Genomic DNA, 17,300 nt, shown 5'->3' with positions numbered 1-17,300 from the left:
CAAAGATATATAAAATAACAAATGAATAGATGTCTTTAAAAAGCAAAACAAACAAACATCATTTTAACAGTGTGTTATGTGCAATACAGAAACATTGGGATGGGTATTCTGTTGAAAAATAAATGAATCAGTAGATTGAATTTGTCGCACGTATACAGTACTGTATCTTCCCTCGTGATTTTTCTTTGTCTGACATGCTGACAGCTTTAGAGAGAGGCCTTTGCTCTCTTGGTTCACAGTTTTGGGACCAACGTATTGCATAGTATGGCATCCTGATGGCAGGACCTCCTGGTAGAAAGGTAACATGATTTATCTCATGACTTTTCTGGAGCTGACGGCCATTTAAGTATTTCACTTGTTTTTCATTTCAAACACCAAAACTGATGACTATAATAATGGCAGAATTGGTCCAATAAAAGCACCATTGCATTGTATCATGTCGTAAATCTAACTCACCCTTAACTGGTTGAGTTCCCTGAGCAGAAACAGGCATTGATTTTATTTTATTTATTTTTTTCCAATTTTGAGTCTTTCCATTCAATCTGGAACCATGAATGTCCACACTTGTACATATCTGACGCACCATACACCCGTGCGTTATAGTGAAAGGAGATTTTGCTGGAGGAAAGAAAAGGTTAAATCCATCCGACTTCGCCGTGGGATTTTTATTTATTTATTTATTTATTGTGACAACCTTTGCATACTGAGGTGTAATTTCAGAGAACCCGGATGTTTTATGTTGCCTTTAGTTTACTTTTCCACAGTATGGCGTCGCAGCCGTAGACTACCTCGTACAGTTCTTTAGGCAAAGGTAGAGAATACAGGTTTTTACCTCTGAATCTACAGCAAACCGTAGGATACACTGAAAGCGGTAAACTGACAGTAAGTAGGCAAACGTCCATGCATGAAAATCACATTTGGCGTGTGTGAGTTTCTGGGAAAGCTCTCGAAGCAGATTGTGTATTCAGTCATTTTTATTTGAAACCAAAATAAATGACTTAATTACAAAATCTCGTTTAAGGTTGACACATTTCGTCCTACAACGTATATGGTTGAACTTGAACGTTAAAGGCAAAGTTCATTAAGGAATCCATACGGAAAGAAAACCGTGATTCGCGACACTGTAGTACTTACTAAAAATCTCATCAGTAATGCTCGTATCCAAATGCCTACGCATGCCTGTTCTTGGGCATGAACGCTCTACTCACATTAAACACCATGTTTGGCAAAGCTTTGGATGTCAAGAGAAAGCCAAACCACTCCAAAATACTCGTATGTCCGAAAATACACATTACGTGGAAGAATTAAACACTTTTATAGCTGTGTTAGTGTTGCATTAGACTATAATCTTGCCGTTTTCACTCATTTTGGTGGCTTTTTGCAAACTATCCTACAATCCATGATTCATATATGTTGTCACACTTGTCTAAATGTGTTATTTAAAAAAAAAAGACAATAGTTCGTTTTCATTGCTTTTGCACATTTTACACAACTAAACATTTCTGTGTGATGTTTGTAACAATCAATAAATGAAACTTCAGTTGAAAATAACGACTACACCCATTTCCTAGGCCATTGCTAGCGAGATTGCGTCCGTGTTCGACTGACGTAATGCTCGTCTAATGTGCAAAAAAGTACATGGAATCTTGTTGATGTCTTATGAGACTACTGCCATCTAATGGACAGACTGGTGTAATAGCTGCATATCACAACGTCCCCTTTCCTTAGAGGTATGCAAACAAGTTATTCAATATAACAAAACTGTGCAAGAGACCTTACATAAGATTTAACTAAAATAAGCACAACATTTTGTCTTTTTTGTGTTGTTCATGGTTCAGATGATACAGCGCTGACTGGATGTTCTCCACTTGCCTGTTCTTGCAGTGTCTCTTGAATTTTAACTGCGCATACACTGGACTTGAAGTCACATGCTGTATTCCTTGCAATTGAAGCATGGACCATTGTCACTGCAGACAATCTGAGGAAAGCCATGTCTTGCAGAGACAGCAGTTTGATCACACAGGTGGCAGACGTGTTGGAAAGTAGCTCCATCTCAGGATAATTTTACAAGGAATCTAGCACCACCTTTTCCATTCAGGTGAAACAAATCAGTGCCAAATTTCTGCCATAGCTCAGCAGGTTCCTTTGCCTGCTCGCTCTGGTGCTTCAGGCAGGTCTCACAGTTTGAGACAATTCTGTCAATGTCAGTGTTCAGTCCCAGGCAACAAACAGCAGTTCTGGCCCTCTTCTTACATGTTTCCATTCCAGCATTCCGAGGTTCCTCCCAGGTATTCTGTTGAGCGTTGCCTGGCCGTAGTACTTGTGGGATGGCTTGTGGTTCTGCCTGAGCAGTTGCCCATTTACAACACTCAGCTCAGCTCTGATGTTGTAGTACTGCTGGCATGAACCTCTGGGCCAACCAACCTTTATGATGACAATTTTTTGAACTTTGTCTTCCTTAGTTTCAGCTGCAACCTGTTTGGATTTCCTGTCTGACACATGGAGATTCACATCAGTCTCTGTGGGACTCTTGTTAAATATAGTTCACTCTGTATGCAGGACGTGGCATCAGCCACCACAGTGTACTTTCCTGGTGCGTAGACCACCAAATGGTTAGTTTGTTATAGGCTACTAATATAATTGTCAAAAGAAAAAATGTTGTTTTTAACAATCAAAATGATTAGTTATTATTGTTTTCAGGACTATGTTCACTCTCCCTTGCCAGGGACAAAACTACTGGGCCATCTTCTGTTGTGTATTATGAGATCAGTGATTATATTGGGGGGATTCTGTGCTTTTGGACTACCCTCTTCAAATCAAATAATATATTTTTTTAGCTGAAGTGTGTGTGAAATGCCTTAGACAGTGTAATACAACTAATACTGTCACATACTTATAACTTTAACTTTCTTAGGCTTATGTTGAATATTTTCTATAGAATGACTGTAGATTTTTGTTCACATTTCTCATTTTATTATTTTTTGACCATTTCTTGTTTTGTTTTTCAAATTTAATTTCAGGCAGTATGAAGACATTTTCGATTTGGTCATCTGTCCTTGTGATTTTCCTGTTCTCCCCACGTATCATCACTGTGTGTCATGGTGGAAATGTGCTTGTGCTCCCCACCGAAGGGAGCCACTGGGTAAACATGAAGATCCTTATCGAGGCTCTGCATGCTCGGGGGCACAATATAACGATTGTACGCTCAGACAAGAGCTGGTACATCGAGGAGAAATCTCCCCTTTACAGCTCCATTACCGTGCCTATGGAAGAGAGCATAGATGAGAAATTTATGCAAAAAATGATCATGCAAGGATTTGACATTCAAAGAGGAAAAATCTCTGTGATGAACTTTGTCAGCATGCAGATTCAGATATTTGGCGCAATCACCAAAGTTCATCACATGGCGAGCAAAATCGCAGAGGCAATTTTCAAAGACAGTATGTTGACAAAAAGAATTCAGGAAAGCCAGTATGATTTAGTTCTCACGGATCCTTGCTGGGGTACTGGAACATTATTGGCAAAGTACTTTAACCTGCCTTTGGTTTACAATGTGAGATGGCTCCCCATCGGAGAAGGGCACTTTGCCATTGCGCCTTCTCCATTATCCTACATCCCACTCACGGGATCTGGCTTTTTGGACACGATGTCCTTCACTGAACGGATCAGAAATATGATTTTCTATTTGCTTATGCTCTTTCATGATATGTATCTTGTCAGGCCTCATTACCAAGCTGTGTGTCACCAGTACCTTGGCCCAGATGTGGACTTTTACTCATTAATGCAAGCAGCTGATCTCTGGCTTATGAGGGTTGATTTTGTTTTTGAATTCCCTCGCCCTACAATGCCCAATTTTGTGTACATGGGAGGGTTCCAGTGTAAGCCAGCCAAGCCTCTGCCCCAAGACCTGGAGGAGTTTGTGCAGAGCTCTGGAGAACATGGAGTCATTATTATGTCAATGGGTACCTTTATTGGTCAGCTTCCCCATGATATAGCAGAAGAGATAGCTGCTGCTTTTGCCCAAATGCCTCAGAAGATCATCTGGAGGTACACAGGAGAAAGGCCAAAGACTCTGGGTAACAACACCCTATTGGTCAAATGGATGCCACAGAATGATCTCCTGGGCCATCCAAAGACCAGAGCCTTTGTGGCGCATGGAGGAACCAATGGAGTTCAAGAAGCCATTTACCATGGCATGCCAGTAGTGGGAATCCCAATATTCTTTGACCAATATGACAACCTCCTTCGACTGCAAAGTAGAGGAGGAGCTAAGATCCTCGATGGACTAACTTTAAACAAAGACATCGTCCTCCAGGCCTTACAGGAAGTGCTCAATGAACCATCCTACAGGATGAACATGCAGAGACTTTCCAGGCTGCACCTGGACCAGCCAATGAAACCAATGGACCGTGCAATGTTCTGGATTGAGTTTGCCATGAGACACAAAGGTGCTGCTCACCTGCGCACAGAGTCCTACAAGATGCCCTGGTATGCCTACCACTCAGTGGACGTTATAGTGGTGTTATTGGCTGCCATGCTTCTTATCTTACTGACTGCTGTTGCTATCATCAGATGTTTGTGCTGCAAGGCATGCAGGGCAAGAAAAATAAAATCTGATTGAATGTACTGTTATCTGATTGTTATCTGCTTAAAAACTTCAAAGATTTAAAAATAAAAGGCATTGCTGAAAATCTCTTTTAGATTTAACGACTGCCAAGTTATATTTGTACCGATCTGTAGCCTATTAGTGTAATTGAAAATGCCTTTTAAACTCACATTCCATGTGAAACACATTCCATGTTTGATTTATTAATGTATAACTATTAATAATGTCAGTTTAATTAAAATGCAGTTTAAAATAGTCTGGTTTTTACACTGATGTTCTCCAGTAATGTACAGTTGGTCACTCTGAATAAGTGCAAGTGTGCCTGAAGCCAGTTGTGTTTGGCTTTTTTTTTCTTTTTTTTTTTTCATTGAATGGTTATCTTTTTTCTTTGAGAGCACCTTGCATTATTTGGAGTTTTCAGTTTATTTCCCCTTAATGCAATGCACCACAGGTGAAAAGGGTGATTTTTGGCTGGATAGGTACATTTTGAGGTATTATGATATTAATATATTTTTTAAGAACTGTTTCATAAAATATATTAAACAATGATCAGAAACAACTTTATATATTTAATTTAGATGTTTTTATACCACCCGCGTCAAGTATAGCCAAGCACAAAATTAGCTTTTCCTACTAAACTTATAGTTACCAAATTTAACATGGTGCTTCTTAATCAAAATAGCAGGTAATTTTTCAGAAGCTTTTATATATATATATATATATAGTAATTTTTATTTTATGGGATATTTATGTTGAAAAATTGCAAAAAATCTGATTTATTTTTTATGCATATGCATATGGTTTTTTAAACAATTCATCAATAAAACTAAATTTTGAAAAACCCCTCTGTATATTACCAGCGTGGACTATTCATCACATTGAAACAGAAGAACGAACGCTGACTTAATCTGCTGATTTGTGTCCACAGTCATAATATAAAATGTTATTTTCATTGGAGGATAGGAATTTTTTCCCCTTTTCCCCCGTTACTTCTAAATATATCATTCAAGGCAGCCTGTTGTACTTTTCCATTCTTTTTTGTCGAACTGCTCCTTTCTCACCCACACAGGACGGGGGAGATGGGACTAGATTCGTTCCTATCTTTCAAGGCCAAAATCCTCCTTGTGACCAGAAGTCAGAAGAGTTCAGTTAGATAGATGCTTCCCCGCCTCATCTCAGTTTGATTAAATACAAATCCAAAGTACATTTTATATTTTTCTCTCAAACTCACCCAGAGAAAATAGCCTACCATGTTTCTCATTGTTTAAGACATGCTGTGTCCTAAAACAAACTTTTACATTCTACTTCACTCCATCTCACACAACTGACACACAAACCACACTGACAGTAGTTTCAAAACCCCATGACCAATGGGCCATTTATCACAAGCCAGATCATCCCAGAAACTTTAAGAATTATTATATTGATTCAAAAGTGATCCATGAATGCAACAGTCTTTACATCTAGAGCTGGCAAGGTTTTCCACCCAAAGTACATGATTCTGGGCAAATGCACATTTCAGCTCTGGTAGAAAACCATGTTGGTGGTGCAAAATCATGTTTTATTTTTGTTACAGTTCTTGGGAAGACTTTTGTGAGTTTGCTTGTACAACCTTAACTCTTTTTCAAGCCTGGTGACTAGGAGATTCACTCAGGGACTCAGATTTGGCAGCAGGGGAGGGTGAGCAAGAGCTAAAGCTACTACTAGCCTCAGAACACGGAAAATGCATCATGTCAGTTGAGCACTTCTCTGTTAAAAACAATGCCAAATAGAGTCAAATCTTCTATTTTAAGTCAGCATAAGTACTGGGACAAAGTAAGTTTTGACAAATGTAATGACTTAGTTGCAAGGTTAATTATTTGTTGCATACCCCTCACATTTGCTGACTGCGTCGAGTCTGTGACTCATGGACATCACAAGGATCATGATGTGATCCTCTGCCAATATCTCATATCCAAACTTGAGAAACTGAGATGGCAGAGAACTTAAAATTCCCCAATTATGCAACATATTTAACCAGATTTGTGTGTGGTTTAATACGTTATTATCACACTGTTGGGAAAGTGAGGATTAAATAAAATGTTAAATTTTCTGAATCCATCAGTTTTAACTGCCAACACCCTCGTTTGATGCCTGGCACTGAATACCAAACACAAGTGCATCAACAGATAAAACCCCTCACTTATCCAACATGTAAAATAAATGTATTTGATTTAATTGTTAATTGTTGTCAAAGATATAAATTAAGTCACCGAATTCACTGATAGGCAGAGAAACCAGATCAGATCAGATCAGATCAACAATCAAAATACACAACTGACAACCAAATTAAAATTAAGAGATTTATTAAAGTACAACACATACAATGTCTCATCTAAAGATGAAGGTTGACTATGAAGGTTGATGAGTATGAGCAATGCCAGCAAACTTCCCCTCAAGGCTTAAAACAGGAGTCTGTCAAAACCCCAATGTCTCGCAACTTCCTCACTGAAAGAGCAGTTACAGTATATTAGGAGACACTGCATTCTGCTTTGAAGTAGAATACATAAAGCAGTCATGCTGGTGGCCTGACTAGTGCTTTGCACACACCATTTCTAAGTGTAGCTCTTTAGGAGACAGGAACCCAGATGCAGTCAAAAAAGATAGAGATAAATTAAGATAGAAAATTTCATTGGTTTCACTTAAATCATGTTTGTGCAAGACAAGCTCCACATATCAAAGTTCGGTCCTGTGCAAAGGCATGTTTTTTCAGGTTCGTCATGAGGCAACAACTAAAAGCAAGAATAACAACTATTTAACTGCAGATATTAAATACATACCAGACATACAGCAGTCAAAGGAGTGTGTGTGTGTGTGTGTGTGTGTGTGTGTGTGAGTGTGTTTGGCCAGTTGACTGTCGAATGTCTCAGGGAAGCGTGAATTTGTCCGCAATCGACTCTTAATTTTCTCCCCGGAGTCTCTGGAGTTTCACACACAGCAATCACATAGCATTCTTTATGACAGAGGGACAGGCACGAGTACCTTGTGTGTGGCTGTTCTTTATGCCGTTTGTACAGAAGTATAAATTGTGGTGAATGTCTAGATTTAATGTGGCACTTCCTAATTTTCCAGGATGAAGATAACACCCAGTTTCCCTCAAAACAGAATACACGCAATAGCTATGCACTAACTATCCCTTTTCTCTGGTGGTGAGTGTTTAGTTATCAGCTCCAGCAGATGCAGCCTGACAGTTTAATTACTATGGTTTAATTACCGGTATTAAGATTGGTTGTAACATGACGTGAGGCACCATCCATATAAACAGAGTATTTGTGGCTCCCATAAAACTTTTAAAAATTCTGATACCAGGGGCATTGGTTATGGAACGTGGAATAAAAAAAACTCAAATGTAATAATTGTATAGCATGAATCATGCAATCTTCATTTTGCTCCTCTTGAAAGTGAGATTTGTACCTGGAGCCCCAGATTCACCACCCTCCCCCAAATTGCATATTAGGCCACACATCTCTTCATTTGGACTTCCTACTAGCAGTTAGTTTAATATCTCAGACTGTAACCTGCTCAACCCATTTCATTATTTACTGTGATAAATGCCTCGTTGCATTTGTTACTGTTAGCCGGGTTGCTCCCGTGATTTCTTCCCTTTGAGGACTTTGTTCTTTTAGGCCTGGGATTTAGGCCTAGTTTCTGCACAGTTCTCTAAAAAAGTGCTGTACAAAATAAATTGATTTGATGTATCAACACATTTATGCAACCATAATTTTGACAAAGATAATAAAAATAGGAAAAGTTGTAAACATGACCCCATCTACAGCTAAACTTTGTAAATGCACTGGCAAGCAGATCCAAGTGAATTAATGAATTAATTAGACTATTTTCAAATGCGTACTGCACTATATTCGTGTAAAATCACAGAGGATAAAAAAACACAAAGCAAAAATGTCTTATTTCCATTTTGGTCCTGTTATGGATCAACATAGCTTGTCAGTACTCATTTAATGTGATATGAAAACCAGCAGAATTATTTCTGGCATTGTGAAATAAGGTACATCATAACACGTGTCTGTCATATTGGCCTGTGTAATATGGTTCATGTATGCTCCCGAGGTGTCCTAGTGCCCGCAATTTTATGACTACTCACGATCCATATTTGGTTGGGAAATGATCTGCGAGGGGGATAGAAAACACACCTTCACATAAATTGCACAACTAACTGCACAAAACACCGCCCAAAGTACATACAAGTTACATTTTATGTTTTTCTTCCTTTGCTTATTTATTATTAAAATAAGTACACCCCCTCCCTCGCAACACGGTTTGTTTTGTTCCCACCAGGGTTCGGAATCGGTTCTCTACCCTGACTGAGCGATGCAGACTAGCCTAGTACTCACTGCCGTGTATCAAATTGCATCATTCTAGAAGCGTTCGTCATGTCCGTAGTTAGGAAGCCATGTCCACTTTTCCGCGAAATGCTCGGGGGTCCTTAAACATGCCGCGCTCACATGCTATTACGCATACCGAAAGCAGGAAGGGATCCCATAGCATTTTGAATTGAGCGATGCTTCTGTGAACTAGGGCAGGTCAACTGGCGTATCATAACAGGGCAGATTTATTATTTATTGAGAAGAAGATGGCGGAGTTCTCACCGGTCCTTCAGCTGCGGGATGGAGACGGTCGGTTCGGACAACCTGTCTTTCCCAGGTCACGTTCCGGCTCGGAATCCGAAAGTGAGCTTTCGCAGAGCCTGGCACGCACCAAGACCCGCTCTTATGGCAGCACGGCCAGCGTCACCGCTCCTGTGGGAGAGAAATACATCGAACACAGAGTCACGGACAGTGACACGCTGCAGGGAATAGCGCTCAAATACGGCGTGACGGTAAGCGTATAGAAGGAAAAATGCGAACAAATAATGCGAAACATAAAATATTTTGATGAAGTGGGCCTTAGCCTACTGCACCGGCGTGTGTATGTCGTAATTCAATTTGTAATTGAATCGATGTTGTTGTTTGTATACATAAACATTCGCTCCGAGGCATTTAAGGGCAGAGCGGCTAAATTTCCAGGCTAGATTTCCAAGCTCCGTTGCAAAAAGACATGTAAAGTTAAATTGTAAGCGCACTAGACCCATTAGAAACGTTTTATTTAACATACCAGACTTGACATGTCTGTAAATAATCATTATTATTAACTGACATTTATTACATCTATGCAGAAAATTGACAAATAAACGCCTCAACCCATTGGACCACAGCATGTAACCAGGAAGTAGAACGTAGCGGTTCAAGGTGAATCCGTGAACTTACAGATTTGTGCGTGGGCGCGCGCGCGTGTCCATGTTTCAGCCTCTTGTCTTCTACATGTTTCTGCACATATAAATGCAATGCTAGCAGTTAGATTTAATTTTTATGTTTGCTTCGTCAAATGAATGTTTCATTTTATCTGATTGGCCTGATGTCACTCCGCTTCTTTTCATTGATTTTGTTTTACAGATGGAACAGATAAAGCGGGTTAACAAGCTTTTCGGAAACGAGTGTATATTCCTGCGGAACAGTCTGAACATTCCGGTGGTGTCAGAGAAAGCGTTCAACGGACTGATGACATTGGAATCTCCAGAAAGTGAGACCAGTGACAGCTGTATGCCGCACGAGGGACCTGTTGTGACTTTGGATAGAGATGAAACGTCATCCTCCTCGCCCTCGCCCACTCCCACACCTCAGGACCCTAGCTCGCGCCCCTCTCAGCCCGAGGAACTTTCGGCCAAGGACTACTTACACAGACTGGACTTGCAGATTAAAATGTCAAAGCAGGCTGCCAGGAAACTCAAAGAGGAGGATATCAGGTAAGATGAGAAAATAGAGAACGTCCAAAAGATGAGAAACCAGGGGCACGTTCAATCTGAAAACGGTGTGCACTGTTTTGCTACAGTTTTCGGGTTGAACGACATGTTTCCTCGAAACGGTGTGCAACGGGCTTTGAGGTACGTTTTCTCTCGTTTGGTGGGTGTGTCAGAGGTGTTACCCAATCAGTAGCGACGTGTATATAAACCCCGCGGTATTAGAAAGGAAGTGCGCGCAATAGATCCAACTGAAGTCCTAATGCGTCCACTGCAGCTTGGTGTATGCAACAATTGAAGACATTAGAAGACATGTTTGTCATAAGTATTTTATAGTATTAAACACGTATGTAAACTGATTTCATCAGGCTCCGAAAATTCTTCGAAAAGAACGCAAAGAATGGCCTTCTCAGCGGCCATAGTTGCAACGCTTGCGTAACACAACAGGGCGTTCAACGCACAACCGTTTCCGTTTAAATAAATGTTTTGCTACGTTTTGTCGGGACTGAACGACCCCCAGACCTTTGTAATCTTTGTTATACAGCTCTTTTATAGTGTTACCAATTATTTAACGACTCTGGAGCTATATACTACTTCCCTCAAGCGGTTCCATCCCTCAGCTGTGATTCCTTCTGTAACTGTTGCCCTGTCTGCTTTCCATCTGTCCGACTAAAGTAACGAGTACAAAAATATGTGCGCTCCTTTAAAAATAAAAAATAAAAAAGTGTGCTCTGAGTAGGCATGCATGCACGTCCAGTGACTATTTTACACGCTGCATCTGACACACAGTACTAGAGGAGAGGAAGGGCATATATCTCAACGATGGCAGCTTTTAGCCTGTATGTATCATTGAATGGAGGTAATATAGTAGTTTAGTTATGTTGACTGACATACATTCACCCTCTCCCTTGTCCTGCAGCTGCACACATTTAGCAAGAGTCAGCTGATGTCATAGCCAAGACTGAAACCTGCAACAGTGGTGTTTGCTTTTATGGACTGGGCCACTTTGGATGTAGTGTGACTGTTCTGTGACATTTTTGTGATGTCACAGTCATCACATGCTGTACACCCGTGTTACAGAGCATTTCATTGGCCCGTGACAGGGTCACATTGTCCATTACATTATATTACACACCCTCCAACCCCCTCACTTAACATGCTAATTACATAGGCCAATTGCACATTGATACTACTGGTTCACTGCTATGTTTAATTGTAAAACAACAGTGTCACATTTAGACTCCAACTCAGAAGTTACAGTTAACAGGTCTGACTCCAAGTTCATTTTTAGGCTCTGTGCAGTTTAGCCTGGATCCTCAAAGTAAGAATGAGACATGACTCAAGGTTTCCACTGTATGGAGTGTCATGTGTGATCCATGTAATGGATTATATCTGTTATTTTTTCCAGTGAATATGTACAAGGCAGCCAGTATGTGGGCATTTCAGTAATTAAGTCAGGAAAATACGCATTTATATTTTAAATGAGATGATGAAAAGTGGTTGGACACCTGACTACTGTAAGACACTGGACGAATTTTGACCTTGTCTGTATATCAGTCACTTCACAAGTGAACATAATTACAGCCAAGTGAATTATCCAGAAAACTGCTGTAAAAACCATTCCCCAAACCTTCAAGAGAAGAATATGTAGCATTTGCGCAGATTTCAGTATGGAAGACCAGAAAAAACCCATTATAAACCCAGAAATCAGTTTGTTATGAAACCAGCCAAAGTGGTAGTGTTACTGAAGTTCTTGGGGGAGAAGTGAATCAGCTTCTTTCAGTGTCTCTGTGTTTTTAGACTGGCTCACCTCCCTCCCTGTGTGAGATGGGGTGTATTTGCCCCAGTCCTGCACAGGTCTGCCAGCCATGTCCTGGAGGGCGTGGCCTGTTCCAGGGGCTGGGAGACGCTGTGCCCGCAGCTGGTGTCTCTGGCTGTGTTTTTGGTGGTCAATCTGTGCGGACGCAGCACAGATGCACTGATCTCTGCGACACCCGGATGGCACATCCCATCTTGTGTCATTGTGTCAGCCAATCCACGTTACGTAAAGATTAGAGTCTGTGCAGACACCACCACAGCCTGAAACCCAGGGCTTGCATTTCTTGCAGGATCAATGCGGCGCGGTTTGCTGTGCAGTGCGAAAGATCAACAGATTTGTTGGAGTCTGTGGATCAGCAATAAAGTGGATTTGATTAATTACGCAAGCCATACAGGTGATTCAACCATGGGCCCTCTTTCTGCTGCATGGGCAAGGGCTTTGTACCATTCAGAAAATTCTGATTGGTCACAATGGGGAATCATTTTAGATATGGCTGGAATTGAATGGGCCTGGGGGTGTGGAGGTTTTTATCACCCCCTTAGTGTGCGTGTGTGTGTGTGTGCACGTGTGCATGCGTGCGTGTATCTGCATTTGTGCGTGTGGGCGTGTGTGCATGCACGTGTGTCTGCGTGTGCGTGTCCATTTGCGTATGTGTGCGGCCATGTGCGTGCATGCATGTGTGTGCACGTGTGTTTATGCGTTTCTAAAACTGAACAATTTAGGTTCCATTGTAACTGTGCACAGGAAGGGGTACAGAAAGTGGGTGTACCACGTATGTGTGCACTCTGCTGAAACCGCACCTGCAGCGTTCCCCCTGCGTGCTGGTAGGAGCAGGAACAGAATCAGATTTTCCAGCTGGTATGTGTGCAATCTGCTGTGTGTGGACTAACAGCTCTGTGTCAATAGTTAGTCACTTAGCGTCTCCAGACAGGGACTGTCCTTCATCGCTGAGATCTGCCGACTCTAAAGCACTGTCTTCCTGGTACAAAGTGTGGGTGTTTTAGACAATAAGGAAATGTTTTGTTGCGTTATTATAAAGCTCCCTTTGTGTGTGCTTGGTTCTCATTGCTGAGAAGCTGACATTTCCCAAAGCAAAGTGCGACTGCAACAGGACAGCTATAGCTGGTGGTAGATGCACCTCACAAGCACAGCAGACTGGGCCCTGTCTACTAAGCCAAGTAGCAACTGAAAAGTAAAATCAGTGATTGGAAATTAGGTTTAAAAAAAGAAAGTTTTTATTTTCTTTTATTAATAAATTAAAACATGTCACAATTATCACCATGTCCTTCCAGAATCTTGCAGTTCAGATTGGATGCCTGCGTTGGTAGGGTGGCAATTGCTAGGCAAGAAAACAGAAATATTACCAAGCTGGACTCTTGCAAAAGGGCTGGAACTTGGTTGTTATTGATGATCATGTCACTTTCAATATTAAAATGGAAGTACTGTGGTCATTGGTACTTAACAAACTAGCAGTGAACAGTACAATTAGCAAAGCAGTGGCTGTGGTAGACTGTGGCAGGCAGACTGTTTTGAATATATCATTTTATTTTTTTATTGTTTTTGTTCTCCTTATACCGACCTTTCTGTGTAACCCGTTTCATGCATTTTGAACGTTTAGGGACCGTGTTGATGAATGTGTTGCCCAGTGTTTAGCGCGAGCGGGTCTGCGATGAATAAATGATCAGGAACACAGAGCAGCACAGAGGCGCGTGATCGGGTTTGGCCTCAGCATCATCTGCATCCAGCTCTCTCTCTCTCTCTCTCTCTCTCTCTCTCTCTCTCTCCCTCTCTGGCTCTCGAGAGCCCGTTCTTCTCGGCAGTCTATTTATAAAACAGCCGCGGAGGCGCGAAGAAAAGAGAGCGAAAGCGAGGGAGAATAAAAGCGGTCACTCGAGGCGTAGCGTTTCCACCTGGGAGTCGTGAAAGCTCCGGCGATGACGAGCCGCTGAGACACACAAATGGAAATTACGAGCGTAATTGGGGATTGTATGGGTCTGGGCAGGATTCACGGACTGTGCAGGAGGCCTGGTCACATTTGCAAGGAGTTTAATAATTTAATAATGATCTGGTGGTGAACGTGGTGCACACGGCCCTGCTCGGGACACCTGCCTCTCCTGTGATGGCCACGTGGCCAGTGCCCTTTTCAGAGTGAGTTCTGGAAGGCTGGTCTATGCTGCAGAGTGCAGGATGGGAGGATCACATTGTGACTCATTGCTGTCAGGAACAGCTCATTCTTGGGGGTGGGGGTGGGGTAATTGTAGAGAAAAACCTCAGTAATGAAGGGTTGCGATAAAAACTGTACAACCAGACAGAGCGTGGTGCAGCTGCACTGTAAAATCACGTCCAGGGCAGCTCTCAGTGCTTATAGTGTATTTCTGAAATATCATGCCAAGCTCAAATGGACAAAGATGTTGTCCACTCTGAGGATCCAGATATTACCCCTCAAGGTCAGAAAGAGAGTTTGGCACTGATCACGTGAACACATAGCTGCCCACAATGGGATAATTGCCAAGAGTGTTTTCTTTTCTTCCTCTTTAAAATATGGACTGTAGAACTGTGATCTCAAAATATTGCAGACTGTTGTTTCAAATCAAATGCTGTAGATGATAAAAATTTAACGAATTGAAGTACTAATGTGAGAGAAACTTTTTTTTCACCCTTCTCAGGGATCGAGAAGAGGACTCACTGCCCACGTCGTCTTACCAGGAGATCTGACGATGAGGAAGGGTGAGGATTTCACCAAGGAGCTGCAGTTATGTACCCAGATGCTATTTTATTTTATTTTGTTTCACCATTCCTGTCCCTTTTATTCTTGCTTTTAACCAAACCATGAAAGGACTTTGTGTCCGTGTGTTTGCACTGATCTGTCAACTTTTGCCTTTTCAAAAATAAGTTATTATTATTATTATTATTATTATTATTCATAGTAAGAATTTTTTTTGTCTTGTCCATGGGAGAGAGTGTATTGGGACCCAGCACCCATAGCTTTACATTTACACTATAAGCTCCTCAAGCTACTTGGCCTATGACCCCTTGATCTCTTATTGTATGTCACATCCAGTGAAAGCACAAGAGAGTCATGTCCAGGAAACCGCTCCTTACTTAAATGGGTTCCTAGCCCTGGTCCCAGAGGGGGCATTCTAGAAGCTGGCATGGTTCTTATTAATGCTTTGCCCTACTGAGAGCTGGGGAGCAGGTATGCACTGAATGAGGCTTTATAATATGCAGTAAATAATGTTATCCGGGGGTTCTCAAACTGAGGTCCATGAATTCTCCAAAGGAGCTCCAGACGTTAATAATAATTTGATCATATCCCAAATTTCAAAATCACACGTTTCAGCCTTTCAGATTGGATAAATGCTACATATTTGCATTGTACTAAATGTCTGCTGACATGGATCCATAAATTATGAGATCCCGATTTAGCACGTTAAATAGCAAATGTACTGCAGACTGTGTAAGATGTTACAGAAGTTAGCCATTTTAAAGAGGTGGGAGACCTCTGCCAGAAGATGGTTTATAGTGGACCTTCAGATGAAAAGGTTTGGGAACCCCTGGTTTAAGAAACCATTTCAGTATTCAGGTAGTGGGAATAAATATCCCAAATTCACCTTTTCAAGAGCTGTTAATCCTTTTGCTTAAGGCTTACCTTGAACACATCCAAGTCTGTTTTCAAGTATTCACCATACACTATTTAAAAAACTATAGCCTTCAATGTCTTTCTTAAAATGGAATGAAAATATTCACTTGAAGTTGTGGGTGTGTGGAAGTGTGTTTATTTTTGTTATGTTTGTTAAAAAATTTTATTTTGCCTATTAAATGCTATTTTGTGAAAGGGACGATTCTGTTTTGATGTGTGAATGTGTTGTTTTTTGTGTGGCGATTACAGCTTAAACCTCAATGGATTTGGTTGTTTTAATCATTTTATGGCCATTGGGTTTTGAGGAACAATAAATGCATCATCTGTAAACCAAAATTCTCACTGTCTTCTTGTTTATTTTACATATCTCACCTTTCCTGCCAGCATGTTTAATACTTTCACTTGAATTCCTCCAATGTGTAAGGCTGATTTTGTTTGTAAGCCAGTCTTCACTGCAGGCTCATCCATCCACTCAGAAGAGTTTAGAAACATGTGATGCTGTTGGTACCACTTTTCAATCTCCAGTCCACCAAGACCTTTAGCATATGCAAAACCTTTTCTGCACACGCAAAATGATTGGTGCAAAACAAATACCATGTCCAATCATTGGTCATATTACTGGTTTTGTGTGTGTTGAATGTAAAGTGTAAGTAAATCGGGCCCTAAGCTTGCACAGTCACTGCACAGGTACTCTGAAGAGTACACTTTATGTGCAGCTTGTGCAGGCAGACTACACAAACACCCACCTGACCACATGGGGGATTTGGTGTACAATGCCAACAAAATCCCTCCCTAACTATGCATCTCTATGGCTGCCTCCCTGTGGAGCAGCTGGACACAGTTAGCATTGGCATGGGCTGCATTCGATTCCAGGCCGTGAGGCCCATGCACATACTGGAACATTATCTTAATTGGACAGGCTGTTTTTATGCTGGGATATATATCATACTGGCTGTGTAATCTCGCGTTGGTTGTGACCATATTCTAGATGCCTGTGGGTGCTCTGTGAAGAATTGCCATTTAGTTCACAGTAAATCACATTAAGATATTGTTAAGGGCCGTCTCCATGGGAGTGGGGAACTGTGACTTCTGACATTGTAATTGACCAGGCAACTGAAAATAATACATATCTGCCCTTGAGCAATATGTTATTTGCCAAGAATGGGAAGCAGTTGTGTGTGCACTGTGAGTGTTGTGTGTGTGTGTGTGTGTGTGTGTGCGTGCATTGACATACATTACATAATGCCTTCACAGATGAGAACATCATTTTCAATTATAAACATTAATATTCATGTTTATAACAGATATGTCTCAGAGCATGAGGCATTGCTCTGTGTAATTTTACAGTCAGTGTGAATGAAGTAAATTAATGCTTATACTTCTCACTAGAAGGTTACTGTTC

At 41.2% G+C, this 17,300-nt stretch overlaps 2 protein-coding genes across 3 annotated transcripts; both read left to right on the top strand.

Annotated features, from left to right (window-relative positions):
* The first annotated feature begins 3,025 nt into the window (after nucleotides 1–3,025).
* Nucleotides 3,026–4,861, top strand: LOC135241963 (UDP-glucuronosyltransferase 2B20-like). Its single transcript, XM_064312794.1, has one exon. The coding sequence runs from the start codon at nucleotides 3,026–3,028 to the stop codon at nucleotides 4,619–4,621; it is 1,596 nt and encodes a 531-aa protein (XP_064168864.1). The 3' UTR covers nucleotides 4,622–4,861.
* A 3,714-nt stretch (nucleotides 4,862–8,575) lies between these two features.
* Nucleotides 8,576–16,234, top strand: LOC135241966 (lysM and putative peptidoglycan-binding domain-containing protein 2-like). 2 transcript variants are annotated; one of them, XM_064312798.1, is made up of 3 exons: nucleotides 8,576–9,482; nucleotides 10,096–10,445; nucleotides 10,532–14,918. In XM_064312798.1, exons 1-3 carry the CDS (start codon nucleotides 9,237–9,239, stop codon nucleotides 10,647–10,649), a joined length of 714 nt encoding a protein of 237 aa, XP_064168868.1. In that variant the 5' UTR covers nucleotides 8,576–9,236; the 3' UTR covers nucleotides 10,650–14,918. The 2 variants fall into 2 exon arrangements, with proteins under 2 accessions (XP_064168868.1, XP_064168869.1); XM_064312799.1 differs by lacking the exon at nucleotides 10,532–14,918 and adding an exon at nucleotides 14,925–16,234 and having other exon boundaries at nucleotides 8,902–9,482.
* The last annotated feature ends 1,066 nt before the right edge of the window (nucleotides 16,235–17,300 follow it).

This window comes from Anguilla rostrata, chromosome 16 (assembly GCF_018555375.3).
Source record: "Anguilla rostrata isolate EN2019 chromosome 16, ASM1855537v3, whole genome shotgun sequence".
In the NCBI taxonomy this organism is placed as follows: Eukaryota; Metazoa; Chordata; class Actinopteri; order Anguilliformes; family Anguillidae; genus Anguilla; species Anguilla rostrata.
Note: the sequence above shows the minus strand (reverse complement) of the source record. Positions and strands in the feature narration are given on the sequence as shown.

Bases quoted from the DNA above. Each gene is read 5' to 3' on its own strand.
- LOC135241963 (XM_064312794.1), top strand. From the start codon at position 3,026: ATGAAGACATTTTCGATTTGGTCATCTGTCCTTGTGATTTTCCTGTTC.
- LOC135241966 (XM_064312798.1), top strand. From the start codon at position 9,237: ATGGCGGAGTTCTCACCGGTCCTTCAGCTGCGGGATGGAGACGGTCGG. The intron at 9,483-10,095 runs GTAAGCGTATAG...TTTGTTTTACAG, and splicing joins CGCTCAAATACGGCGTGACG to ATGGAACAGATAAAGCGGGT. The intron at 10,446-10,531 runs GTAAGATGAGAA...GTTTTGCTACAG, and splicing joins CTCAAAGAGGAGGATATCAG to TTTTCGGGTTGAACGACATG.